The sequence below is a fragment of the Bubalus bubalis genome, chromosome 4 (genome assembly GCF_019923935.1).
Source record: "Bubalus bubalis isolate 160015118507 breed Murrah chromosome 4, NDDB_SH_1, whole genome shotgun sequence".
NCBI classification, from domain to species: Eukaryota; Metazoa; Chordata; class Mammalia; order Artiodactyla; family Bovidae; genus Bubalus; species Bubalus bubalis.
The window spans coordinates 64,032,454-64,060,324 of record NC_059160.1 but is presented as its reverse complement, the minus strand read 5'-3'; the positions used below and the strand labels follow the sequence as shown (position 1 = coordinate 64,060,324).

At 48.5% G+C, this 27,871-nt stretch overlaps 1 protein-coding gene across 2 annotated transcripts; it reads left to right on the top strand.

Annotated features, from left to right (window-relative positions):
- Positions 1–1,619: 1,619 nt before the first annotated feature.
- MYO1A (myosin IA) lies at positions 1,620–27,641 on the top strand. Of its 2 annotated transcripts, XM_006077848.3 has the most exons (28): positions 1,626–1,968; positions 3,715–3,893; positions 3,997–4,112; positions 4,368–4,462; positions 4,658–4,762; positions 4,955–5,001; positions 5,137–5,200; positions 5,401–5,499; positions 10,993–11,096; positions 11,214–11,361; positions 11,868–11,986; positions 12,066–12,152; positions 13,908–13,973; positions 14,131–14,235; positions 16,193–16,255; positions 16,454–16,654; positions 16,828–17,054; positions 17,624–17,824; positions 18,087–18,180; positions 18,641–18,790; positions 18,899–18,967; positions 19,620–19,694; positions 24,809–24,943; positions 25,806–25,912; positions 26,299–26,431; positions 26,547–26,699; positions 26,877–27,004; positions 27,289–27,641. In XM_006077848.3, the coding sequence occupies exons 2-28, from the start codon at positions 3,780–3,782 to the stop codon at positions 27,413–27,415; spliced, it is 3,132 nt and encodes a 1,043-aa protein (XP_006077910.1). In that variant the 5' UTR covers positions 1,626–1,968; positions 3,715–3,779; the 3' UTR covers positions 27,416–27,641. The 2 variants fall into 2 exon arrangements, with proteins under 2 accessions (XP_006077914.1, XP_006077910.1); XM_006077852.3 differs by lacking the exons at positions 26,547–26,699; positions 26,877–27,004; positions 27,289–27,641 and having other exon boundaries at positions 1,620–1,968; positions 26,123–26,415.
- Positions 27,642–27,871: the final 230 nt, after the last annotated feature.

Below are 27,871 nucleotides of genomic sequence, written 5' to 3'. Positions count from 1 at the left end.
CTGGGAGAAGGAAGGGGATTTAAGCTCCAGTTGCTTCAGTTTTCCTGAGAAGCAGGAGGTCAGATCCTGCATCGCCCTGTGTCTCCTCCCCATCTCAAGAATGCTGACAGATCTTGTAATCCCAGCTGGGTCGGGTGTGTATTTTGTACCTTGTAAATTTAGACTGACCCACTTGTTTGCCAAGAACTTTCTGGGTTTTAGCACTCAAATACTCATGTCCAGAAAACTCATCTCAGATCCCAGACAAACCAGGGTGGTTGGTCACCCTAGCTGTGACATTCATGCCCTTGTTTCTAAGCCTGAGTTTCTCATTTTAGAGTCAATTCGCTCCTGGGAGCACAAAGTAGGCACTCAATAAACAAGTCCATGGGTGGACAGAAATGAACCTCATTGTAGGCAGCTGCAGATTCCTGGCCTGGAGAACACAAGGCCTGGGTTCTGATCTTGGCTCTGCCAGGTCTGCAGTGGTATGATCCTGGAAAAGTGGTTTCTCACTCTAGGTATGTTTCCTCCACTGCAAAATAGGGGATCCTTAGTCACTTCTGCCTCTGCTGTGATATAGCTCTACCCATCCATGGAATTATGTTCTGATGACACTTCCACTCAGCTTTCTCTTTCTTGCCTCTTGCCATTTCCCCCCTTCAAATATATATAGTAGGTCAATAAATTATGTAAAGGGAGATTCATAATGGAATTGCTGATGGGCCAGGCTTACGTAGAGTGCCGTGAGAGCAAGAGAGTGTGGACTTTGAACCAAGCAGCTGTGGCTGGGAGTTGGAGAGTCAAGTTTCTATTTTCAGGTAAGTGTTTGTGATCCTGGTTTGCTCTTTGTGCATTATTGGGAGGGAAGATGGTGGGGATAGGGAGCCTGCTGTTTAGGAATTTTCCTTGGTGGATGAAGAGATCCTGTGGCAGAGGATTTTATATGCTTCTTGTCTAGTGGAGGCAGTGATTTCCAGCTGAGCTAGTGCCCAGGAAACAGCACCCAGGCTGTTACTCAGTATTCTAACACAGAAGAAGGAGTACAGAGAGAAATACCAGAACTGGCCCAAGCTGGAATCTATGGCCAACTTAGGCTCAGGAAACTGCAATTCTGTTTCTGGTTCTGCCACATGCTGTCTGTGGAACTCAGGGCACGTTGTGTAACCTCTTTGAGCCTCTGTGTTTGTCTCTAATTTTCCTTTTTGGTGGATTGATTCTGCACTGCCTACTTCACAGGGTGGGTTAATTCAGTGAGATGACACAGCTGGGAGTTCACTGAAACTGAATAAATGCAACGTTGGGTGTTATCCTTAACTTGGAGGCAAATGGAGAGAAACTTGGGGGTTTTGTCTGCTTTTTTGTTGGCTTTTGTCTGTTCCTCCAATAGTGTCACCAATATGCCCTGGCTCCCAATAATATAAGAAGGGTAGGTATGAGGGAGGTACTATTTCTTTGGTCAGAAGACACCACAGCCTGACAAAATTCCTGATTTCAAGAGAGCCTTTCCTTGGCAATAAAGTCTGCTCCTTCTGCCCTCATTTCCAAGTTTGGGGGGCAATGGAGCCAGAACTCCGCTTTAACCCCTCAGCTCAGGCCAGCCAGATACCCTTTCCTACCTAGAGGGGGCTTTCTCATGTGGCCAAGCATTTCCCTCTGGGGCTGCAGGCCTGTGAAGGGTTAAGCGAGCCACACCCTCAGCAGGAACAGCCTCGGACTTTGTGCTGAGCAGCCATTTCTGCCTTGCCTGGCTTGACTGGCACAGGGAGCCCTGGCTGGAGGAGGCAGGACAGAGGAAGGTCAGAATCGTGGACACGGGCTAGAGTAGGGCAGAATCTTTCCTGTCTTTCCTGACACCATGGACAGCTCCCACTAACGAGGACGCCTCTCCACCCTTGGGGCCTGGGACTCCTATGCCCCCTTCCTGTCACACTAGGATTTCATCTACCATTCTCTGATACTGAAGTTACACCCTGGTTTCAGCGTGGGGTGAGTCCTGCCTTAACCTGTTCCTCTTTTCATATCTTAGGATGCCCTATGTGGGAGCTTCTTCCCTGCCCCCCATCCTCCAACCAGTCTTATTCTCGTTCCTTTCAAATCTAAATCCAAAGATGCCTTCTTCCCAGCCCTGCTTCTGCTTCTTACCTTGCCTGCCAAGTTATTTAAAATCTTAACTTTTTCTCAAATCTAGAAAATGTGGGGCGATGATAGTATCTGCTTCCTGGAGATATTGTAAGCAGCAAATGAATGAGTATGTGTAAAGTCTTTAGAGCCTGCCTGGCCCATAGTATTTACCACCTGATTGCTGTTGGCTGTGGTAATCAGTATTCTCATAGCTCCCTCAGTTGTGACTTTACAGGAAGTGATAAGTGCTCACTTTTCCTGGAGCTTGGAGAGGCAGAGTGGAGGGAGAAGGCAGCCTCTGTTCCCTTTCTGCCCCACCGTTCTTCTGGCTTTCCTCCCTTCCCCCACTCAGGTTCAGTGATGCAGGAGAGGAGGATATGGCTGTTTCATTCCTGTTAGGGAGTGGCATTGACCATTGTACTAATAGTTCTGTCCTGCACCAGGGCACCCCACCTGCTCAGTCCCACAAGAAAGACTGAGGAGGGTTGGGTTTCCTCCTTAGGGAGCACCTACCATATGCCACGGAGAAGGCAATGGCACCCCACTCCAGTACTCTTGCCTGGAAAATCCCATGGATGGAGGAGCCTGGTAGGCTGTAGTCCATGGGGTCGCTAAGAGTCGGACACAACTGAGCGACTTCACTTTCACTTTTCACTTTCATGCATTGGAGAAGGAAATGGCAACCCACTCCAGTGTTCTTGCCTGGAGAATCCCAGGGACAGGGGAGCCTGGTGGGCTTCCGTCTCTGGGGTCGCACAGAGTCGGACACGACTGAAGCGACTTAGCAGCAGCAACCATATGCCTACTGTGTGGGGCCGAGCCTTTCCCCCTCTGCTCTTCCTTGCTCATCCCCACCGGTTACTAAAAAGCTAGGTGTGCCCCTCTGGGGCAGAGTCCCTGCCAGAAGGTTAAGGTCGTGGATGTAAACATTGGGGATTGAGATCGAAAAACGGGGACAGATGTGGAGGCACATCCAAAGTTCCCGACCACTGCTTGCTTGTTGGGGAAAACAAATATCATTTTCATTTTCTTTGGGGCACTCCAGCCTTAAATGGAGGAGCTCCTGCCTCTGTCCTGGGGCTCATCACCTTGTCCAGGCCCCGGTTAAAAACTGAATCTCACTGTTACAATGAGAGGGGAGGGAAAACTTTGGAGCAACTTTGGAAGTGAGTATGGGTGTGCTGGGTGAGGAAATGGGCTGTGAGAGGCAAGGATTTGGGAGGGAGACGGGTCACAGAGTCAGGGAACCTGGACCTGGGCCAGGGCCTCAGTGCTGGAGGGAGGGAGCCTCCGGTGCCTGGCTGTGGCATGAACTTTGCTTCCCTTTCCTCCCCAGCCCTCTCCCCTGCAGCACAAGGATGCTCCCCCAACTGCTACCTACTGGGGGCCTTCTTTACCCTGGTGGTTGGAGGCAGGTGGTCCTGCCTCAGTCCCACCAACCCTAATTCAGGGAGCAGAGGATCCCTCCCACCTCTGGCTTCCCTGCAATCTCCACACTTAGCTTGGGCTGGTCTGGAGGCCTCTTTCAGCTGGCCAGGGGCTCTCTCCAGGGCCAGTACTAGGGGGAGGGGAAGGCTCTCTTAGGTCCTTCTGCCTTCCTTCCCTAAATAGTTACTAGCCGCAAAAGCTGAGCAGATACCAGCAAACTGATCCCAGGACCAATAGCTCCTCTGGACATGACCCTTCTGGAAGGTTCCGTGGGGGTGGAGGACCTTGTGCTCCTGGAACCCCTGGAGCAGGAGTCTCTGATCAGGAACCTCCAGCTGCGCTATGAAAAGAAGGAGATTTATGTGAGTGCCCATGGGTGCCCCCAGCTGTGGATGTGTGGCCAGAGAGTTCTCAGGCCTTTCCCAGACCCACCCTGGCTCACTCTATCATCTCCCACAACTCCAGACCTACATTGGGAACGTGTTGGTCTCAGTGAATCCCTACCAACAACTGCCCATCTATGACCTGGAGTTTGTTGCCAAATACCGGGACTATACCTTCTACGAGCTGAAGCCCCATATGTGAGTAGAGGGACCAAGGGAAGGTGACAGGGCCCAGCTCGTCATGATGAGACATCCTCATTTCCTCCATCCTTTCTCCTGAAGGAGGCTCTCCAGCTGCCCCTTCCTCCCTCGGCCCTTTGGAGGCCCCTTACTAGGCCTGTTGTTTGCCATGGTCTGGTCCAAGTGGGGAGGGTGAATGAGTCTGGGGATCGAGTGAAAGACGGTGTCTTGAACTGACCCCACACTAGTCATCACCCACTTCCTCCCTGCAAGCTATGCACTGGCAAATATGGCATACCAGTCACTGAGGGACCGGGACCGAGACCAGTGTATCCTCATTACCGGCGAGAGTGGAGCTGGGAAGACGGGTGAGGCACCGGTGAGGGGGTCGGGGAAGCCATGGGGTTGCTGCTGGAACTGCCCCCTTGTCTCTCTCCAAGACAGAGCCATTCCTGCCCCCAACCCCTGAAATTCCTTCCTGGGTTTTTCTGAGTGGTGTGAGGTGCTGCAATGAGGGAGATTAAGGGCAGCGGTGGGGATCCACACGGGGGTTTCTCTTGCAGAGGCTAGTAAGCTAGTGATGTCTTACGTGGCTGCTGTCTGCGGGAAAGGGGAGCAGGTGAACTCTGTGAAGGAGCAACTGCTTCAGTCAAACCCAGTGCTGGAGGGTGAGGAGTCCAGTCTCTGTCCTCTCCACCCCACCCCCACCCTACCATCCCCCGTGTTCCTGAGATCACTGTTCGTGTTCAGCCTGAAAAATCTGAGACTGGCCTGATGGTTGGAGGATCTTCCCCCTTCCTGTCCCTGGGGTCCTTCTTCTGCCCTCAGCCACCTAACTCCTTCTCCCCTCATCTCCACAGCTTTTGGCAATGCCAAGACCATTCGCAACAACAACTCCTCTCGATTTGTGAGTGAACATCTCCTTGGCCTGGGAAGAGAGGGTGTGGGGTCTTGAGAGGGAGGAACATGGCCCAGATGCCTCCTGGACAGGATGACAAGGAAAGGTAGAAGCCAAGTCTCTCTCTCTCTCTGCTCTCTGAAGGGAAAATACATGGATATTGAGTTTGACTTCAAGGGATCCCCCCTCGGTGGCGTCATCACAAACTGTACGTGTCTCCCATTCCACTTACCCCCTCTCCCGCATGCCCCATGGTGTCCCTTTCTGCTAATCTACTGCTGTAGGAAGGAGGAAAGTTAGACTAACAGGCTTCCTAACCACTGGGAACACCAGGGATTAGGACGGAATTAGAGGGAAGTTGTGGTACCTCCCAGATCCTCAGAACATTATTTTCTAATTTTCTGTCAGATCTGCTTGAGAAATCCCGTGTGGTGAAGCAACTTGAAGGAGAAAGGAACTTCCACATCTTCTATCAGCTCCTGGCGGGAGCAGATGCACAGCTACTGAGTACGTGCCAGCACCCGACATGCAGCAGAACATCCTCAGCCTGCATTCAAGCCCCAGAACCCCTGGCCCCTCTGGATCCCTAAAGCCATCTTCCCTTGACTCTCAGGGCAGTCCTACCCTGATTCTTACCCACCCACTGTTGGGAACAAATCCCTTGACTTCTGTGTTCTCTTCCTTTTCTGGGGTTTTAGTCTAGGAATAAGCCTTCTTACCTCTTCACCACTCTTACTTCTCTGAACTGCCTTGATTCCTTTTTCCCCAATTCAGTTCAGTTACTCAGTAGTGCCTGACTCTTTGCCACCCCATGGACTGCAGCACTCCAGGTTTTCCTATCATTCCTTCACCAACTCCCAGAGCTTGCTCAAACTCATGTCCATCAAGTTGGTGATGCCATTCAACCATCCCATTCTCTGTCATCCCCTTTTCCTCCTGCCTTCAATCTTCAGCATCAGGGTCTTTTCTAGAGAATCAGTTCTTTGCAAGAGGTGGCCAAAGTATTGGAATTTCAGCTTCAGCATCAGTCCTTCCAAAGAATATGCAGAACTGATTTCCTTTAGGATTGACTGTTTTCATCTCCTTGCAGTCCACGGTACTCTCAAGAGTGTTCTCCAACATCATAGTTCATCAATTCTTTGGTGCTCAGCTTTCTTTATAGTCCAACTCTCCCATCCATACATAACTACTGGAAAAACCATAGCTTTAACTAGATGGACATTTGTTGGCAAAGTAATGTCTCTGCTTTTTAATATACTGTCTAGGTTGGTCATAGCTTTTCTTCCAAGGAGCAAGCATCTTTTTATTTCATGGCTGCAGTCACCATTCACAGTGATTTTAGAGCCCCCCAAAATAAAGTCTCTCACTGTTTCCATTGTTTCCCCATCTATTTGCCTTAAAGTGATGGGACTGGATGCCATGATCTTAGTTTTCTGAATGTTGAGTTTTATACCAACTTTTTCACTCTCCTCTTTCACTTTCATCAAGACACTCTTTAGTTCTTCTTCACTTTCTGCCATAAGGGTGGTGTCATCTATCTGAGGTTATCGACATTTCTCCCAGCAATCTTGATTCCAGCTTGTGCTTCATCCAGTCTGGCATTGTGCATGATGTACTCTGCATATAAGTTAAATAAACAGAGTGACAATATACAGCTTTGATATACTCCTTTCCTGATTTGGAACCAGTCTGTTTTAATTGTTCTAACTGTTAGAACTGTTGCTTCTTGACCTGCATACAGATTTCTCAGGAGTCAGGTCAGGTGGTCTGGTATTCCCATCTCTTGAAGAATTTTCTGCACTTTGTTGTGATCCACATAGTCAAAGGCTTTGGCTTAGAAAATAAAGCAGAAGTAGATGTTTCTCTGGAACTCTCTTGCTTTTGGATGATCCAGAGGATGTTGGCAATTTGATCTCTGGTTCCTCAGCCTTTTCTAAATTCAGCTTGAACATCTGGAAGTTCATGGTTCACGTACTGTTGAAGCCTGGCTTGGAGACTTTTGGATGTTACTTTGCTAGCGTGTGAGATGAGTGCAATTGTGTGGTAGTTTGAATATTCTTTGGCATTGCCTTTCTTTGCAATTGGAGTGAAAACTGACCTTTTCCAGTCATGTGGCCACTGCTGAGTTTTCCAAATTTGCTGGCATATTGAGTGAAGCACTTTCACTGCATCGTCTTTTAGGCCTTGAAATAGCTCAACTGGAATTCCATCACCTCCACTAGCTTTGTTTGTAGTGATGCTTCCTAAGGCCCACTTGACTTCACATTGCAGGATGTCTGCCTCTAGGTGAGTGATTACACCATCGTGGTTATCTGGGTCATGAAGATCTTTTTTGTATAGTTCTTCTGTGTATTCTTGCCACCTCTTAATATCTTCTGCTTCTGTTAGGTCCATATCATTTCTGTCCTTTATTGTGCCCATCTTTGCGTGAAATGTTCCCTTGGTATCTCTAATTTTCTCAAAGAGATATCTAGTCTTTCCTATTCCATTGTTTTCCTCTACTGCTTTGCACTGATCACTGAGGAAGGCTTTCTGAGCTCTCCTTGCTATTGTTTGGAACTCTGCATTCAAAGGGGTATATCTTTCCTTTTCTCTTTTGCCTTTAGCGTCTCTTCTTTTCTCAGCTATTTGTAAGGCCTTCTCAGAAAAGCATTTTGCCTTTTTGCATTTGTTTTTCTTGGGGGCGATCTTGATCACTGCCTCCTATACAATGTCATGAACCTCCATTCATAGTTCTTCAGGGATTCTGTCTATCAGATCTAATCCTTTGAATCTATTTGTCACTTCCACTGCATAATCATAAGGGATTTTATTTAGGTCATACCTGAATGGTCTAGTGGTTTTCCCTACTTTCTTCAATATAAGTCTGAATTTGGCAATAAGAAGTTCATGATCTGAGCCACAGTCAGCTCCCAGTCTTGTTTTTGCTGACTTTATAGAGCTTCTCCATCTTTGGCTGCAAAGAATATAATCAATCTGATTTCGGTATTGACCATCTGGTGGTGTCCATGTGTAGAGTCTTCTTTTGTGTTGTTGGAAGAGGGTGTTTTCTATGACCAGTGATTTCTCTTGGCAAAACTCTGTTAGCTTTTGCCCTGCTTCATTCTGTACTCCAAGGCCAAATTTGCCTGTTACTCCAGGTGTTTCTTGACTTCCTAGTTTTGCATTCCAGTCCCCTATAACGAAAAGAACATCTTTTTTGGGTGTTAGTTCTAGAAAGTCTTCATAGAACCATTCAACTTCAGCTTCTTCAGCATTACTGGGCATAGACTTGGTTTACTGTGATATCAAATGGTTTGCCTTGGAAACGAACAGAGATCATTCTGTTGTTTTTGAGATTGAACCCAAGAACTGCATTTCAGACTCTTTTGTTGACTATGAGGGCTACTCCATTTCTTCTAAGAGATTCTTGCCCACAGTAGTAAATATAATGGTCATCTGAGTTAAATTTGCCCATTCCAGTCCATTTTAGTTCACTGATTCATAAAAATGTTGATGTTCATTCTTGCCATCTCCTGTTTGACCACTTCTAATTTACCTTGATTCATGGATCTAACATTTCAGATTTCTATGCAATATTCCTCTTTATGGCATTGGACTTTACTTCTATCACCAGTCACACCAACAACTGGGTGTTGTTTTTGTTTTGGGTCCATCTCTTCATTCTTTCTGGAGTTATTTCTCCACTCTTTTCCAGTAGCATATTGAGCACCTACCAACCTGGGGAGTTCATCTTTCAGTTTCGTATCTTTTTGGCTTTTCATACTATTCATGGGGTTCTCAAAGCAAGAATGCTGAAGTTGTTCGGCATTCCCTTCTCCAGTGGACCACATTTTGTCAGAACACTCCACCATGACCCGTCCTGGCTTCTTGGGTTGTGCTAGTGGTAAAGAACCCACCTGCCAATGCAGGAGAAGCAAAAGACAGAGGTTCAGTCCCTGGGTCAGGAAGATTCCCTGGAGAAGGAAATGAAAATCCACTCCAGTGTTCTTGCCTGGGAAATTGCATGGACAGAGGAGCCCAGCAGGCTACAATCCAAGGGGTCTGCAGAGAGTCAGACATGATTTAGCGACTAAATCTCCTCTTTTCCCCCAAGCTAGCTTCAAAAACAGAACACTTGTTTCCATCTGCCATGCTTTTCTACCTTTAATTCAAGGGACTTTATCCATAGCTCAACAGGAGATTGGACAGGATGTTACAAGTATTCAAGAACTTCCAATAAGCTCTAGTTGAAGTTGTTTTGGGTCTATATCTGTCTCACTCATGACCTTGTCCTTGGTTTTTTCTTCTGTGGAGGTTCCATTCATCAAACACCTCTTGAACATTTACTATGCTTGAACATCCTGCTAGCTTCTAAGGATAAAGAGTTGAGTAAGACATGGACCTTGTCCTTGAAGAAGTCTTCTTCTAGGGATCGCAGATATGTGAGCAGATACATCACAGTGCAGTGTGACTGTTGCCAATATGCTGTGCAGTTGGCTATAGGTGCAGAAGTCATGGAGCACCATGATTTTTCTTAGGGAAGAGACCATCTCAGCCTGATGCTGGCTGGGCCTTACTGCAGGGTCTGATGGGACTTTAAGCCCTGCCAGTTTCCTCTCTAAATCCCACCTCTGGCTGTGGGCACTGTGGATATCTGATGCCTAAGAACTTATGGCTTTGATTTCTGGTTATTCTGTGCTGGACTTGTGCCTGCCTCCTTTCACCCTCCTGGAGATCTCTATGGTTTAAGAACCCCCACAGGTATCATCTTCCCTCCTGGCTTAATAGTCTTGATTGTATTCAATTTGTCTGAATCAGACACTGGAGTCTTGCTCTGGCTGATCCTTGCTCATTGGTTTGAGTCCGGATGGGGCCTCCCTTCCTGGTGTCATCATCCCAGGGCCTTTCTGACTCATTCTCCTTCCAGACATCCCTCTTTATCAGCCTCCTGTTTCAAAATTTTTGTCTCAGGGGAAGCTGCCATTAAACTCTACTTTGACAGTCACTCTCTAATTCTCAGATCTTTTGAGTAACAGATAACTGATACTATTCAAGCTCTATGATTAACTCATTCCTTCCCATCTCAGTGAATGGCTTTGTCCATTCCCTTGAATCATTTTTTAAAAGAAAGTTTTGTATGCCAGTCAGGCATGCAGAATATGAAGATGAAAAACACAATCCCAACACACAAGCTGTTCATTGGTAAGAGGAACAGGAAAAAAAACCCAAAACCTAATCCATGAGATGTAGTCTGGGGTACGGATGCACCATGTGGAACACAGGAGAGCCATTTGGCTCAGCCCCAATCTGAGAAAACCTTCCAAAATGGGGTCTGGTTTGGGGAACATAGTGTCTGCCACTTGGTTGGTGTTTTGTGAACAAATAATGAATGCCCCAACCTGGGCAATGGGCAATGTGTGAAGGCTGGGGGTGGGTGGGAGATAGGTGCTCACCCTTTTTTCCTCGCCTTTGTTCTCCCAGAACCACTGAGAACTGAACAGCATGGAAGGATTGCTTTTCTGGTTTTATTGTTTAGAACCCTGAGGGTGGAGAGAAGAGTAGAATGAGGGTTTTCTTTCATAAAAGTTGGGGAAAACCTCAAGAATTACGAATACCCACTTCCCTGGTAGCTCAGCTGGTAAAGTATCCGCCTGCAATGCAGGAGACCCTGGTTTGATCCCTGGGGTGGGAAGATCCCCTGGAGAAGGGAAAGGCTACCCACTCCAGTATTCTGGCCTGGAGAATTCCATGGACTGTATAGTCCATGGGATTGTTAAGAGTTGGACATGACTGAGTGACTTTCACTTGCAAACCCTAGATACAACTTAAAAAAGTAGTAGTCTATAATCATAAGAATTAATGATCCCAACACAAAGACTACACAGGAAGAACCTAAAACAAAAAAGGCTCCTCTGAATAAATGAATGAACCAACCTAGAGCAAGGTCCATGAGGGTCAAGGTTGGAGGACTCAGAGAGCCCGTGTACTGACCCTTTTCCCTCATGCTGGTCCTTGCAGAGGCCCTGAAGCTTGAGCGGGACACAGGTGGCTATGCCTACCTGAACCCGGACATGTCCAGGGTGGATGGCATGGATGATGATGCCAACTTCAAGGTCCTCCAGGTGGGTACCCAGGATGAGCCATTAGGCCATGCCCTGAGTCCAGGCTCTGGCTTTGGGAAGGGAGGCAGGCATTGGACTGGCCTGAAGTTCAGCTTCCGATTCTCCTTTCTTCCCTAGAGTGCAATGACTGTGATCGGCTTCTCTGAGGAGGAGATTCGGCAGGTGCTAGAGGTGGCGGCCCTGGTGCTGAAGCTGGGGAATGTGGAACTGATCAACGAGTTCCAGGCCAATGGGGTACCAGCAAGTGGCATCCGTGATGGGAGAGGTCTGTACCCAATCAGCTCCCTATGGGAGAGGTCTGTACCCAATCAGCTCCCTGAATCTCCTACTGCAATTTCTGTTCTCCCACCATCTTCAGCATAATAGACTTCACTCTAAGTCCCCCTCTGCCTGCTCAGAAGTTCCTCCCCAAACATACTCATTCAGAACATCCTGTGAGACACATTGGAATGAAGTTGGATGTTCCATAGACCTTGGTTCTGGGACTCTCTGAATTCTCAGTGGATTCTTTGCAAAAATGGGGACAATTAACACTCATTTCAGGAGATTCTCATATTAAAGGAGATGATACATGCAAAGTGTCAAGATCTCCCTTCTCTCCTCCTCCTCCCCAGATGTTCCTCCAAGGCCATATTCTGGATGGGCTGTAAGGACTTTCCCAGAAAGACTCGGGAACAGCAGGCCCCCAAGCAGTTTCACGTATCAACCCTCCCTCCTCCCCTGGGAGTAAACCCTCTCTCAGGCCATGTTGTATTTCCTCATCACTCCCAGGTGTTCAAGAAATTGGGGAATTGGTGGGTTTGAATTCAGTGGAACTAGAGAGAGCTTTGTGCTCAAGAACCATGGAAACAGCCAAAGAAAAGGTGGTCACTGCACTGAATGTCGTCCAGGTGAGGGTCTCTCAGGGAGGAGGCTGGGTTCTGAGTCTGTTCTACGGCTGTCACACTAACCAGCAGCCCCACCCTCCAGGCTCAGTATGCCCGGGATGCTCTGGCTAAGAACATCTACAGCCGCCTTTTCAACTGGTTAGTGAATCGAATCAATGAGAGTATCAAGGTGAGAGATTGCCCTCCTTCCTCAATGATCTCCTCTGCCTGTCCTGTGCCTTGGGTTCTGAGATGAACAGAGGGAGAATGGTAGTGTGTTTTCTTTTATCCACTTATTTTTGAATCTGTGTTGTTTTGGAAATAGATCTTTTTTTTTTTTTTTTTTAATTCAGCTATCTGGATTCTCTATCAGCTGCCTGGTCTTTTCAGCTGCACAAAGATTCTGAGCCTCAGTTTCCTGATTTGGGAAACGAGACACTAACATTTACGTGTTTCCCAGGATTTAGTGAGGATCACTAAATTTAGTGCTTCCGTGGTAGCTCAGTCGGTAAAGAATCTGCCTGCAGTGCAGGAGACCTGGGTTTGATCCTTGGGTAGGGAAGATTCCCTGGAGAAAGAAATGGCAACTCACTCCAGTGTTCTTGCCTGGTAAATCCTATGGACAGAGGAGCCTAGCGGGCTACAGCCCATGGGGTTGCAAGAGTCAGACACGACTTAGCAACTAAACCATCAGTGATGATCAGATAACTTTGTGTACGTGATTACCATATAATCCAGGAATTCTACTCCTAGGTATATATCCAAGAGAATGGAAAACATGTCCACATAAAAGCTTGTGCATGAATATTCATAGGGGTATTATTCATAATAGCCAAGAAGTGGACACAACCTAAATGCACATCATCTGACAAATGGATAAACAAAATGTGGTGTATCCATACAGTGGTATATTATTTGGCTATAAAAAGGCATGAGGTACTGATACAAGCTCAACATAGATGAAGTTGGGAAACATATTGAGTGAAAGAAGCCAGACCCAAAAAGCTACATTTTATGTGATTCCATTTATATAAAATGTCCAGAATAGGCAAATCCATAGGGATGGGGTGTAGGTCCATGGTTACCAGAGGAATAGGGAGTGACTGCCAATGGGTCCATGTACAGCATTTCATTTGGGGGTGATGAAAATACTCTGGAATTTAGCGGTGATGGTTGTACACTTTTTGAATATACTAACAAAAAGCAGCCACATCACCAAATTGTGTACATTTAAAGGGTAAATTTTATGGTGTACAAATTAGGCCAAAATAGAGCTATTGTTTAAAAATTACATATGTGAAAGTGCCATCAATTTAGAAACTATTACTGGAAGGCAGCAGGGTAAAGTAGGATTTGAATCTAGATTTGGGCAAATGCTTAACTCTTTTGGCAGTTTTTTGTTTTTTTTTTTTGGCTACACTGTGCAGCATGTGGGATTTTAGCCCCGCTGGCTCTCCCCTCCACCCTCCTGCCCCTGCGGGTATTGAACCTGCAGGCCTTGCAGCGAAGCATGGAGTCTCAACCCCTGGACCGGGGAAGTCTCTTAGCTCTTTTGAAGTTGATTTTTTTCATCTGTAGAAAGGGAATCAACACACCTTATAGGGATATACAGATTAATGAAACAAGATCTTAGGATTTTTTTGGTAAAATGCTCTACACGTATAAGGGATGGTTATTTTCCTGAGATTTTAATGTTTTTCTACGTTGTGCCATGGGAGCATTTTCCTGAAATCTATTTGCATCTTCCCTTCCCTCCTTTCCTCCCTCTTGGCTGGTTCTTCAGCCTATAGAGGAAGAGGGAGCATGAAATCACCCCAATTCCTCTCCAGCATGGTCAAGTTCACTCAAGTGCTGTCTGCCCCCTGCTTCACTCTCATCCATCCAGAGGGGCCTAGCCACATGTGCAGAGGGCTGGTCCTCAGATGTATCTTTTCCTCCTCTTCAGGTAGGTAGTGGGGAGAAGAGGAAGGTCATGGGGGTTCTGGATATCTATGGCTTTGAAATACTAGAGGTGAGAGAGCTCCAGCAACCTTAGCACCCTGCTTCCTGGGGGCGAGGGGTGGCAAGCTTGAAGCGGGGTATGGGAGAGGGGAGGTCAGGCTGAAATGGAGGAAGTGTTTTGTGCTGAGCTGCTCTCTCTCTCTCTCTAACCTGTGTACCCACCTCAGGATAATAGCTTTGAGCAATTTGTGATCAACTACTGCAATGAGAAGCTACAGCAGGTGTTCATAGAGATGACACTGAAAGAGGAGCAAGAAGAATATAAGAGAGAGGTAAACGAAGCCTTCCTGCTTGCCTTTCTCTCAGATGATGTAAGGCATATGCCAGACCTTTTCCTCCTTTGTCACAATTTCCTCTCAATTGTCCCCAGATGGGAACACTAAGGACAGAAAGTTTCCCTTGCACGGCTGAATATGCCAGCATTACCAAGAAGCCCTAACTCTCTGCTCTCCACCCCCAGTTCCCCACCCTTCCACTGCAGGCCAGGCGAGGAAGGGGCAGCTTGATGGAAGGGTGTCGGGGGTGGGTGGGAGTGGGAAGGAGTCCTGGCAGAAGTGGCGACAGCTGTGCTTGGCCGGGGCGGGCTGTGAGCCGCGTTTAGAAGGCGCATTTTTCCTAGGCTTGCCGCCCTGCCCATCCCTTTTGGTGCCCTTCTCTGACATCAGAATCCTTTGTCTCCTCCAGGCTGGACTGATGTCGCTGTCGTCTTTTGTAGCACTCCGATCCCAGACTTCCTCATCATAAGTGCCCTGTGGCTCAAAATTTCCACACTCCTTCCCCTGGTCCCCATTTTTCTATGGCTAAGTGTCAGAAAAGCTGTCTGATGGAGCTAATTCACTCCAAGGTGTGAATGGCTGTGTCTCACTCATCAAAGCACTCCCGGGGATGTTCCTTGTGAACTCAGGAACCTGCTGTGGCAGCATTTCAGGCAATGTGGTCACGACTCAAAGGTTTTTTTTAACTTTTGTATGTTTTGACTTTAAGAGCTTATATTATCAAGTAGATAAATCGCACCCATGCTTCCAGATTCAAAAAGCTTAAAAAGGTGTATAAAGAAAAGTCTTCCTCCCACCCCCTTTTAGTTCTCCCTCCCATCCAGAGGCAACTGAAGTCAGCCTCCTTCTGCAGCAAATCTGTAAATACATTTTCCCACAATATTTATTCAAGCGGCCACAAATACACTCCATTCTGCATCTTGCTTTTACCAGTCAACAAGAGACCTTTCTATATCAGTTCATAAAGATGCTTCTCTACAGCTGCCTAGGATTGTAAGGATATCCTCATTCATTTAACCAGTTGGGAGAGGTATTTGGGGGATGAAGCGGGAGGGCAACTTTTCTTAATTCCACTCTGTATTCCCTAAAGACCTGTGAGGGAAGAAGAGAAAAGCTTGTGTTCCCCAACCACACTTGGGAGTGGCCCGAACTGGGGAGGTCTGGCCCTTGGGTGGTCAGGGCCTGTCTGTAGGCCTGATGCCCAGCAAATCTCTAAATGACTGATTCATGGTCTTTCGGTCCTCTGCTTCTATACCATTCTTGCTTTTTAAGAAACAAATTATACAGCCCCAATGTATCATGTGGGTCAGTGGTTGTGAAAGTGTAGTCCTGAGCCAGCAGCAGCAGTGGCCCCTGGGTACATATGAGAAAGACAAGTCCGCAGGTCCTGTCCCAGGCTTGCCAAGTCAGAAACTGGGGCTGAGACCCAGAAGCCTGTGTTTTAACAAGCCCTCTCAGTGACTTGAACGCTTGAGTTTCACTGATGCAGGTCTTTGAAGATGTGTCAAATCAGCTTTGTTGTTTGATAATAAGCCTTTGGTTTACTAAGTGCTTTTGTTCTATGGTTTGTTGCCAGAGTGGTATGGCGATTTGCTCTTCCACATACTCAGGGATCCTTTCCCCCTTCCACAGTAGGGTGATTCCTGTCCCAGTCTTTACCTAACATATTACTCTTCCTTCCCAACCTACAGCACCTCCGGGGCTCTCTACACTGTCTCACCCCCTCTCACAACTGCTCTGGGTCCTCCCAGACATCTGTCCACCCACCCCACAAATTCTCCATCAACCCTGGAGGGGTGAGGGTATAATAGAAACCACACCAAGGACCCTCTGAACTATAGGGCTTTCTGATGGTCCTTGGTGGGGTGGATGAAAGGAGGCCTGGTTCTGGTGGGGTCTTTGAAGTCTCATCTTGGACCTGCTGCATGTAATTTTTCATGTCTCCCCTTGCCAGGGCATACCATGGGTGAAGGTGGAATACTTTGATAATGGCATTATCTGTAACCTCATTGAGCATGTAAGTTCTTCTTTTATCTCTGGGACCTCCTGCTCCAGACTGCTTGAACACCCTTCCCCTGTCTCTCTCTCCCCCTCCCACCCTACTTGATAAGGATGGTAAAGAGGGCAAAGGATGAGGGGGCAGAGGGGCGGCAGTGAGGTGTAGACATCTTGAAGGGCAAGGTCTAGGTTGGGCTGTTTTTGTTGCCCTGGCCAGAATCAGCGAGGCATCCTGGCCATGCTGGATGAGGAGTGCCTGCGGCCTGGGGTGGTCAGTGACTCCACCTTCCTAGCAAAGCTGAACCAGCTCTTCTCCAAGCACAGCCACTATGAGAGTAAAGTCACCCAGAATGCCCAGCGCCAGTATGACCACAGCATGGGCCTCAGCTGCTTCCGCATCTGCCACTATGCAGGCAAGGTGATGTGATGGGCCTGGATGGTGAAGATTAGGGTCTGGGCACAGACTGAAGACAATGGGGGAGGCACTGGGGGAAGATGGGAACCAGGAACACTTCACAGTGAGACTGGGAGAGCCAAGTGCACAACAGACAGTATGGCGGATGCTCCAGACCAAGTGCTGTTCCTGTACAGGTGACCTACAATGTGAACAGCTTCATTGACAAGAACAATGACCTACTCTTCCGAGACTTGTCCCAGGCCATGTGGAAGGCCCGGCACCCACTCCTTCGGTCCTTGTTTCCTGAGGGTGATCCAAAACAGGCATCTCTCAAACGCCCCCCAACTGCTGGGGCCCAGTTCAAGAGTTCTGTGACGACTCTCATGAAGAACCTATATTCCAAGAACCCCAACTACATCAGGTGACATGCTGGGCACATAGGGGAACATGCTGATTTGTGATGACATGAGCAGGGTCCATGCATGGTAGAACATGTCCATGCGGGGAGGGGGCTCCCTGGAATAAGGGTACCAGGAACCCTTTCCTCATAGAAAACAGAGCCCACTGAGCAGCCAAATGTCCTGTAAAGGGGAGAGCAGAGTGGTCAGGTAGTGACCATGCTCTAGTGAGTGAAACTGGGAAGGGTAGTGTACCTGCTTTCTCTGAAATTTTTCAGCTAAGGACTGTGGGCTTCCCAGGTGGCACTAGTGGTAAAGTACCCACCTGCCAATGCAGGAGATGAAAGAAATGCGGGTTCAATCCCTAGGTCAGGAAGATCCCCTGGAGAAGGGCATGGCAACCCACTCCAGTATTCTTGCCTGGAGAATCCCATGGACAGAGGAGGCTGGTGGGCCACAGTCCATGGGGTTGCAAAGAGTCAGACATGACTGACACAACATAGCACAAGCACAAGGGGTGTAGAGACTAGGATGGGCAACACTGGCAAGGGTGAAGCTCCTGAAGCCTGGGCCTTGCCCTACCTCTCATCAGGTGTATAAAGCCCAATGAGCATCAGCAGCGAGGTCACTTCTCTTTCGAGCTGGTAAGTGTCCAGGCTCAGTACCTGGGGCTGCTGGAGAATGTGCGGGTGCGACGGGCAGGCTACGCCTACCGCCAGGTCTACGGGTCCTTCCTGGAAAGGTACCGATTGCTGAGCCGGAGCACTTGGCCACGCTGGAATGGTGGAGACCAGTAAGATTCAGTGGGAGACTGGGGGGTAGGGAGGGGCAGTGCAAGGAACCTGTGGGAAGGAGACCCCTCAGGCGGTACCATGGGCATCGCTGGAGTTTGGCGAATGGCTACTGGGGGACATGAATTGAATGATGGTTTTTCAGAGGATCTGAAGTCTATTGAGCCCTGAGCTCTTCTCCCCTCTTAGAAGAGGTAGAGGAAAACTGGGAGAGGCCCCTCCCCTGGGATGCCCCTGGACAGCTTTCTTCACCTGACTCGGCAGGGAGGGGGTCGAGAAGGTCCTGGGGGAGCTGAGCATGTCCTCAGAGGAGCTGGCCTTTGGGAAGACAAAGATCTTCATCAGAAGCCCCAAGACTGTGAGTTGCAGGGGCACTTGTGTTTGGTGGGGCTGGACTGTGGAAGAGTTGGAGAGCCCACCTGAGTGAGAGGCTGGGTGAGGGGAGCTTCTAGAACCTGGAAAGGATAGTGTGTGAGGACATCTTTCTGCAGGGGTTGTATCCCTGGGAACTGACCCCTTGGGGCCCCAGCCCACCTGCCCTGGGCCCCGGAAGTTAGGTGTGCTTGCCTTGCTGGTCTGAGCACCTCTACCTGAAGCAGGGCTCCTTGAGAGTCATTAGTCTGAGTGTCCAAGTCCTAGTGCAGTGCTTGCTCAAGAGTTAGGGCTCATGGATGTGTGGGTAATTAAATGAATGGTTGCACAGATGAGGAAACTAAGAGGACAAAGTAATGATTGAATAAAACACTGACAGGGAAGCCATTGGTGCTATGGGTTCCCCCCAGGCCAGCCTCTCTGTGCCCCTCTGCACCCCTCCACAGCTTTTCTACTTGGAAGAGCAGAGGCGCCTTCGACTCCAGCAGTTGGCCACGCTCATACAGAAGACATACCGAGGCTGGCGCTGCCGCACCCACTACCAGCTGATGCGCAAGAGTCAGATCGTCATATCCTCTTGGTTTCGGGGCAACATGGTACCAGTTATCCCTGAAGTTCTAGCCCCCTCACTCTGATATGAGAGCAGGAAGTAGAGAGGTGGTTCGGGAGGTGGAGTTTCTCTAACAGGCTTATTGTTTCTACAGCAAAAGAAACGCTACGGGAAGATGAAGGCATCAGCGTTGTTGATCCAGGCTTTTGTGAGAGGGTGGAAGGTAATAGGGAGGGGAGAGGAGTTTTATCCCCACACGTGGCTCCCTGTGCCAGCTGCTGCTGGGGTGGGGGGAAGAATGTGTGTGTGCCAAGTCACTGAGTCATGTTCGACTCTTTAAGACCTTATGGACTCTAGCCCACTAGGCTCCTCTGTCCATGGGGATTCTCCAGGTAAGAATACTCAAGTGGGTTGCCATGGCCGTCTCCAGGGGATCTTCCCTACCCAGGGGCTGAAACCACAACGTCTCCTGCATTGGCAGGCAGGCACCCCGGGAAGCCCAGGGGTGGCAGGGGAAGAGTAGCAGAGAGCAGGTCCTGCCCGAATCCAGGACACATCTCTGTGTGACCGCATGTCTGTGTCAGGGTGTGTTTCTGGGTCTACTCTGTGTGTGTCCAGGAGCGTGGATGCATCTTGGGGAGATCTGAACACATACCTGGGTGTGTTTCTGACTTAGCTCTGCCTTCTGCTCTGAGTGTCCTCCTGGTTGCTCACTTGTCTGACTTCACTCTCTCCCTCCAGTTAGAGTCTCAGCTCTTTACCTTACTCTGTTCTTTGTGTGATTGAAGAATAGAACCTCTTCTCAGCCTATCTTCTATCTTCCAGGTAGAACTTACTATTTTTACTTTGGCTCCTTTCTTGTTTGTCCTTGCCAGGCCCGAAAGAATTATCGAAAGTACTTCCGATCAGGGGCTGCCCTCATCTTGTCGAATTTCATCTACAAGAGCATGGTAAGTGGTGGGGGCTGAGGAAGGAAACAGGGCATTGAGGAGGGAGGGACAGGCTGGGAAGAGGAAGTGTGTGGGGCTCAAGATGAGATGATCTGAAGCTTTTCCCCAAAAGCCTCCTCTGTCTGCTGCTGCTGCTGCTGTTTAGTTGCTAAGTCCTGTCTGACTCTTTGCAACCCCGTGGACTATACGCCACTAGGCTCCTCTGTCCATGGGATTTCCCAGGCAAGATTACTGGAGTGGGTTGCTATTTCCTTCTCCAGGGGATCTTCCTGAGCCAGGGATAGAACCTGAGTCTCCTGCTTGGCAGGTGGATTCTTTACCACTGAGCCACCTGGGAAGCCCTTCAGCTCTGTCTGTGAGGGGATAGGGCTGTAGAAGGAGGGCCCCAGTGCTCAGGACCCAGGAATAGAATCAGAGCATGTTTTGGCGTGAATGGACACTGCAGCAACCTGTGGCAGGAAGGGGGCCCAGCACATCCACTGACTAGTCCATGGTGAACAGGCTGGAGAAGAGACTAGGGCTGGGTGGTTAATGAGAGTTGAAGAGTCTGAGCCTCATGGAAGAGCAGAAAGAAGACACACATAGGGTTAAGTAACCCAACCTCCCGAAATTCATTTTAGGGTTGAGGGGGTGATGGTGGAGGAATGGTATCTTCCTTCTATCTCTTCGGACACTGTAGCAGGCGAGGCTGGAAGTGAACCTCAGGAAAGATCTTGATTCAAGAAGACTCAGGTCGGGGTGAGCAGGAAGAAATCAGGAGCAGGCCTGGAGGTTCAAACTATGAACAGTTTCCAGTGAGAGGAAAATGGGGACAGAGAGGCGTGATTGCCAGAGACATATCTCCAATAGTGATGGTGCTTCTGAGAAGTGTTGGAGGGAAACCAGATGGGGGGAGCAGGACTTCCAGTTAGACCTTGGGAAATACCAGAGAGAAGAGCAGGCAATTTTGGACAGAGGGCTGGAGTGACTCTGAACTGACCTCGGTTGCTTTGATCATTGTCGGTTGTTAGGACTCTTACTGACTTTGCTCACAGAGACTTGAGATGCAGTCACTGGTACTCCTCTCTGTTCCCTTGGCTGAGTTGAGGGATCGGGGCTCTGGGCCTCCTCCTCGTCTCCCTGAGTCTTCACTGTGTCCTCCACCCTCTCTCAGGGAAGCTCCGTCGTCTTCCTCCTGGGCCTCTTCCGTTGCCGGGCTCTCCTCAGGCAGGCTCCAGTGTGTCTGCTTCACCAGAGTACGTGCGTTCCTGCTGCACACCTGAGCCTGTAATCTGATTTTGCTCTTATCGCCTGACTGACCTCTCGTCTACCTTCACTCTCACCTGCGTATTATCAGCCTCTGCAGAATGTCACCACAGGAGCTGCTGGGTTTAAACCAGCATTTCAATAAATCAAACCCACTATGGAAGTCTGCTCGCAGGGGGCCACTGGGCAATGATTGCCCCAGTGTTTCTGACTAGGCCATTACCTTGCCTATACTTACCTACTTAGCTAATGCTACTAATGCTAATACCTATTTTTTTTTTTTTTTGATCACTTAACTATGAGCTAAGTCCTTTACAAGCATTAACTTGAATGATTTCAACAACCCTGTGAAGTAGGTCCTCACCTTTCTCCCATTTTATTCTATTTTTAATTAATTTATTGAACCTTTTTTTTAAAAAAAGCACAAAAACCTTACATACTAAAATTGTACATATCAAGTATTGGTCTAATCTTATATCAATCTATTTACAATTAAACAGCGCCTGAAGATCCCCTGGAGAAGGGAAAGGCTACCCACTCTAGTATTCTGGCCTGGAGAATTCCATGGACTGTATAGTCCATGGGGTCAAAGAGAGTCGGAAATGACCGACTGAGTTTCACTTTCACTTGGTTTTCTCACCTAGGTTAGTTAAACACGCCCAGAGAATTTATGTTCAAAGTATGAATGTTAAGTCACTTCAGTAGTGTCCGACTCTTTGTATCCCTATGGACTGTAGCCTGCCAGGCTCCTCTGTCCATAGGATTCTCCAGGCAAGAATACTGGAGTGGGTTGCCGTGCCCTCCTCCAGGGGATCTTCCTAACCCAGGGATTGAACCTGTATCTCTTATGTTTCCTGAATTGGCAGGTGGGTTCTTACCACTAGTGCCACCTGGGAAGCCCATTCAAAGTATATGTTCTTTTAAAATAAACTCATTTTATTGTAAAAAACTAAGGCCCAAAGAGGGGGCTACCCTCATAGCTCAGTCAATTAAAAAACTGCTTGCAATGCAGAAGATCTGGGTTCGATCCCTGGGTTGGGGAGATCCCCTGTATAAGGAAATGGCAACCCACTCCAGTATTCTTGCCTGGAGAATCGCATGGACAGAGAAGCCTGGCAGGTCACAGTCCATGGGGTCGCAAGAGTTCAACATGACTTAGCGACTAAACGAAAAGGCCCTGAGAGGTTAAATAACTTGTAGGCATTTCACAGCTGGTGTGTGGTTAGAGCTGGGATATCAACTATTTGACTCTAGTTAACCACCACCTATGCCTGTTCCCCTCTCCTTTCTCCCTTCCCACCCCCGCCACACACAAAGAGTCCAGGGTGACCCAGGCATCCATGACTCTGGGTAGATCTGGGGGCAAAAGAGACACATAGGGAAAAGTGGAACTTTCTAGGTTTAAGAAAATGAAAAGAGAAACCTCAGAAGCTCCCCACCAATTGGTATATGGAGGATTATAGGAGATGCTTAGGAATGTTTATTGAATTAAATCAAACCAGGCCAAGGACTAGAGCTTCAGGGTAATTAGACTAAGCCCACTAGATCTTGGTAGTGGAAGATACAAAGAGCTTGGATGGTTCCTGAAGAGTTATAGAAATATTACTCTGAAAAAAAAAAAAAAAAAAAAAAAAAAAAAAAAAAAAGAAATATTACTCTGCCTTTTTCTGTTTTTGTGTTTTACCCTAATGTCTCAATAGAAAGCTTTCATAAAAATTCCAAAAATTCAAAAGTGTTCAAGATCAAGTCATTTTCTACACCTTCAATAATTCTATCCCATAAACAAACAAGGTGTTAGGTATTGCCTGGGATGTAAAGACTTAAGAGTCCTGGTTCTAGCTTGGGGGAGACTAAACAGTCAGATGCCATGGATGAAACTTGATTGGATCCTGGATCAGGAAAAAGAAAAGCAAAGTCAGAGAGGATACTTTTAGAGTTTATAAAGGACATGAGAAGAGATTTGCGTATGTATTGCTGTTGGGTGAGTGTGTTTAATTAATGTTAATATCCTAAGGTGTGGTGATGGACTTATAATTGTGTAGGAAAATATTCTGGTTCTTGGACAACATGTGCTTAAGTTTCAGGAGAAAATGTCATGATAACTGTGACCTACTTTAGGATGCTATAGTAGCCAAGATTTGTACATATGTGTGTATTTATATATTTATGTGCATTTGAATATAAGTGTGTGTTAGAGAGAGTGCAAAGATAGGGTAAGGTACTATCAGTAGGTGAATTTAGGTAAGAAGTATATATTATTCAGATGCTCACTGTAATCTTTTTTCAACTTTCATGCAAATTAAAAAATTTTCAAAATAGGAAAATAAATTGTATTACATTTTAAAAATTAAACAAATTAAAATGTAAACTCTTAAGTCAGATTATGTCACTCTTCTTCTAAAACTCTCTAATGGTGTACTGTTTCACTCCACATAAAAGCCAGATTCGCTATCACAGCGTACAAGGCCCTTTATGATCTGTCTTTGGCCAACCGATTTTCTGATCTCTCCTCACTCAGCTTAGGCCAGTCGCACTGGCTTTCCTTCTGTGTCTGGAATATGCTACCTCTCATTCCTGTCTCAGGTCTGCTTTTGTTGTATCAGAGCACACAGAATTCTTTAATGTTATGGTCTGTGTTTATTTGCTTGTGGGCTGTCTCCTTCTCCAGTCCCAGTAGGACATAAACTCAGTGAGAAGAGACTCTGTTTACTCTGTTGACTGCCGTGTTCCCATACTTAGAACAGTATCAGCACAGAGCAGATTCTCAATGATGTTGAATGGTGAAAACACCCAGGACCTGGGATCCTGACTCCCAAAGACTTGCTGTATAGAAGAGGGGGAAGATTGCCATGCAAATAACAGTAGCACAAAACCCAGAAGTATAGACAAAGTGCTGCTGCTGCTGCTGCTAAGTCGCTTCTGTCGTGTCCGACTCTGTGCGACCCCAGAGACGGCAGCCCACCAGGCTCCCCCGTCCCTGGGATTCTCCAGGCAAGCACTGGAGTGGGTTGCCATTTCCTTCTCCAATGCATGAAAGTGAAAAGTGAAAGTGAAGTCGCTCAGTCATGTCTGACTCTTAGCGACTCCATGGACTGCAGCCTACCAGGCTCTTCCTTCCATGGGATTTTCCAGGCAAGAGTACTGGAGTGGGGTGCCATTGCCTTCAAAAGGACTTCAAAGGAGAGACACCCTGGTCTGGGGAATGTGGGAGGGCTTTGAGCTCCATCTCAAAGGATAAGTAGAATCTGGGTTGGCAGAGTTGAGCTGAGAGCAGCATTAGCTAAGGCAGAGAGTGGTAATACATGGGCTGGGCAGAGGGCAGGGCAAGGAGTCCAGTCTGGTTAGTGTGCCAGGGTAACACAGGGGATCCCATGACATGAGGTTGGACTATGAGTAGAGGACTTTGAACAGTGTCCTAGAGGCAATGCAACCAGCACACTGCCAGGTTGCAGTGTTGGGCTTGACTGAGCAGAGAGGAGGGAAGATTTGGTACCTGCCCAATAGCTAACACAGTGGGGCAGCCACCTGTAAACAGTTAAGAGTCTTGAGAATAGGAAACTGCAGGAGCAAGATATTAAGGCCAGTTTTCATATTGGCTCCTCCTACCTCACTGAAATGGTTAGAAGGTATCTGCTTGGATCTAACCCATCTCTCCCTTCCATCTCCCATTCATGCTCCTACTGCCCAGCCTCAAGCCTACATTCATACTGAAAGAGAGGGGGAGTGGACTCGCTTCCACCTCCTCAGCTCCACTTGTTGCTTCTCCCTGTGGTGGCCTTCCTCGTTGAAGGGGCAGGATCTGGGTGCAAGTTTGCCTGTCAGGAGGTCTTCTCATCATCCCACTCCCAACCTCCTTGCTCCCAACCCAGGTACAGAAATTCCTACTGGGGCTGAAGAACAATTTGCCTTCTCCCAGCATCTTGGACAAAAAGTGGCCATCTGCTCCTTACAAGTACTTCAACACAGCCAACCACGAGCTCCAGAGGCTCTTCCACCAATGGAAGGTGAGTGGGGCCTGGGCAGCTCTCCTGGCGCCTGGGCAACTCTTCTCTTCATTTGTCTTTTTTCTTTTCTCCTTCCTCTGATTTTCCTCTTCTGCCTCCCTCTTCCACTCCAAAAATTTTTTTTGTTTATGGTGGTAACACATAAAATTTACCACTTTAACCAATAAAAAATTTCTTTTGGTCACACCCCACAGCATGTGGGATCTTAGTTTCCTGACCAGGAATCCAACCGGGGCCTCCTGCATTGGAAGGTGGAGTCAACTACTGGACCACCAGGGAAGTCCCCATTTTAACCATTTTAAAATATACAGTTCAGTGGCATTAAGGGCATTCACATTGTTGTGTGACCATCACCACCATCCATCTCCATACTTTTTTTTCATCATCTCAGACTGAAACTCTGTACATATTAAGGAAAAACCCTCTGTTCCTCCATTCCCTCAGTCCCTGGAACCCATCATCTACTCTTTGTCTCTATGAATTTGACTATTCTAGGTACTTCATATACGTGAAATCATACCACATTTGTCCTTTCATCTGGCTTATTTCATTAGCACAGTGTTCTATTCAGGAATACTTTGGCGCTCCTGTCTGAGACTATGCCTTAGGCTGTGCTCTGGGTGCACCGCCCTCCTGGGGCTTGAATGTGGTAGTTTCCATTCCCTCCCCGAGCACCCCACAGCTCCCCCCTCCCCAGTGCTCCTCCAGCTCTCTCCAAAGTGTCTGCTCCCTGTCCTTTCAACTCCGTCTCTTTCCAGTCCCTGCCCCTCTCCTTACATGTCTCTCAGTGTTCTCTCCACCTCACACCCCAGCCCTGCTCTCTTCCTCCATGACCTTAGCCCCTTCCCCTCCCCCATTACAGTGCAAGAAATTCCGAGATCAGCTGTCCCCGAAGCAGGTAGAGGTCCTGAGGGAGAAGCTCTGTGCCAGCGAGCTGTTCAAGGGCAAAAAGGCTTCATACCCCCAGAGGTGAGGACCTCCCAGACCCTGTGCAGCTTCATCAAGAGCAAAAAGAAGTTTCCCCAGGAAGGATAATGCTGTAGTCCTCAAACTTCAGTATACATGGGAGTCACCCGGTAGGCTGGATAATAGCCAGATGGCTGCGTGCCCTCCTCAGAGTTTCTGATTTAGGAGTTCTAGGGTGGGGCCCGAGAATTTGCTTTTTTAACCCGGTTCTAGGAGATGCTGATTTTGGTCCTGGATCACATCTAAGAATCACTGAGACAGAGGATACGGTGGAAGATGGGGGATGGAGACTGGAGGACTGCGATGGGAACTCCGTGGGGGAGGTGCAAGGACCTTGGGGTCCGAGGTAAGGACCTTGTCTCCACTGCGTGCTTTCTGTGTGTTCTCAGTGTCCCCATTCCATTTCACGGTGACTACATCGGGCTGCAAAGAAACCCCAAGCTACAGAAGCTGAAGGGTGGGGAAGAAGGGCCTATTCTGATGGCTGAGACTGTGATGAAGGTCAATCGTGGCAACGCCAAGGTGAAGGCCCACACCTGGACCCCCACCCCCCAGCCTGATCCAGAGCCCTGGCTGGTCGCCGGAAGGGTGAGGACTAATCGCCACCTTCCCTCACCTTTTCCTCTTCTGTCCCTAGACTTCCTCTCGAATCCTCCTCCTGACCAAGGGGCATGTGATCATCACAGACACGAAGAATCCTCAGGCCAAGACTGTCATCCCACTAAACAGTTTGGCTGGGGTGTCGGTCACCAGCTTCAAGGATGGGCTTTTTAGCTTGCATCTGAGTGAGGTATCAGAGCTGGATGGGGGCAGAGCCCAGCCAGGAGAAGGCGGTGGGTACAACAGGGCCTGGCTGGGCTGGAGGCGAGGGGGACCAGACCTCTCACTCCGGGCCTTTGATATCTCCCAGGCTGCTCCTAGGAGAAAAAAATGAATCCCTTCCCTGCTGTTTTCTCCCCTCCCTAAGATCTCCTCAGTGGGCTCCAAGGGGGAATTCCTGCTGGTCAGTGAGCACGTGATTGAACTGCTGACCAAAATATGCCGGGCTACGCTGGATGCCACGCGGATGCAGCTTCCAGTCACCGTGACTGAGGAGTAAGGCCGTGAGCCGGGGGTGAGGGATGGCTTGGGGCAGACGACCAAGCTGCTAGTCACTGTGACCGGGAAAATTTGTCCTGTCAGAAAGTGAATCGTACTATGTCAGGTCAGGGCCACCCAAGTTCTCTGTGGCCTCGAGTCTGCTGGCATAGGGGGCTGGGGAGTAGGAGGGGGGAATGTACTTGCCTCAAGCAGGGGAGGAGAAGCCACTGTGAAAATACAAGAGTAGGGGTGAGGGGATGAGGGTGCTAGCTTTGCCTTTCTATCTGTTCCCGCTCCAGGTTCTCAGTGAAGTTCAAGGAGGGCAGCTTGATGGTCAAGATCATCCAGGGCCCTGGGGGTGGTGGGACTGGCAAGCTGAGCTGCAAGAAGAAGGGGAGTCGTTGCCTGGAGGTGACTGTACAATGAGGAGGTGCAGCAGTTTCTTCCTCCTGGACGGGCACCGGCCCCACCCCCACCTGCCTACCTTTGTGGGGGATCTCGAGTCTGAACCCCCTGATAGGCTGTGGGGTTGGAGATTGAAGAACCCTTGAAGAGGACCTTGCTTCTCCCAAACCTTTCCAGAACTCTCTCCAAAGTTAGCTTCCTCCCACCCTCGGCCTCTTTGCCCACTAATAATATGACAAGAGACTTTGCCAACGTTTGATCATGTGGGTGGGTCCCTATTCCCCCATCCTTTCACCAGCTTGTACTTAGACCCTCTGCCCCCTCCCTTTCCTTTACTGGGGCTCCTTGGAGCCAGATAATGCAGACAATAAGAATGAAAAAGAAGGGAAATTGTCTCTGGGCTCCTTGACCGGCTGAGCTCTGGCAGGGTCTGGAGAGACTGGGGTGGGGGCGGGGTAGTCCGGGATGGGGCTCAGG

Coding starts and splice junctions, on each gene's coding strand:
- MYO1A (XM_006077848.3), top strand. CDS start 3,780: ATGACCCTTCTGGAAGGTTCCGTGGGGGTGGAGGACCTTGTGCTCCTG. Junction 12,153..13,907: donor GAATCAATGAGAGTATCAAG/GTGAGAGATTGC, acceptor CCTCCTCTTCAG/GTAGGTAGTGGGGAGAAGAG. Junction 16,256..16,453: donor TCTGTAACCTCATTGAGCAT/GTAAGTTCTTCT, acceptor TGCCCTGGCCAG/AATCAGCGAGGCATCCTGGC.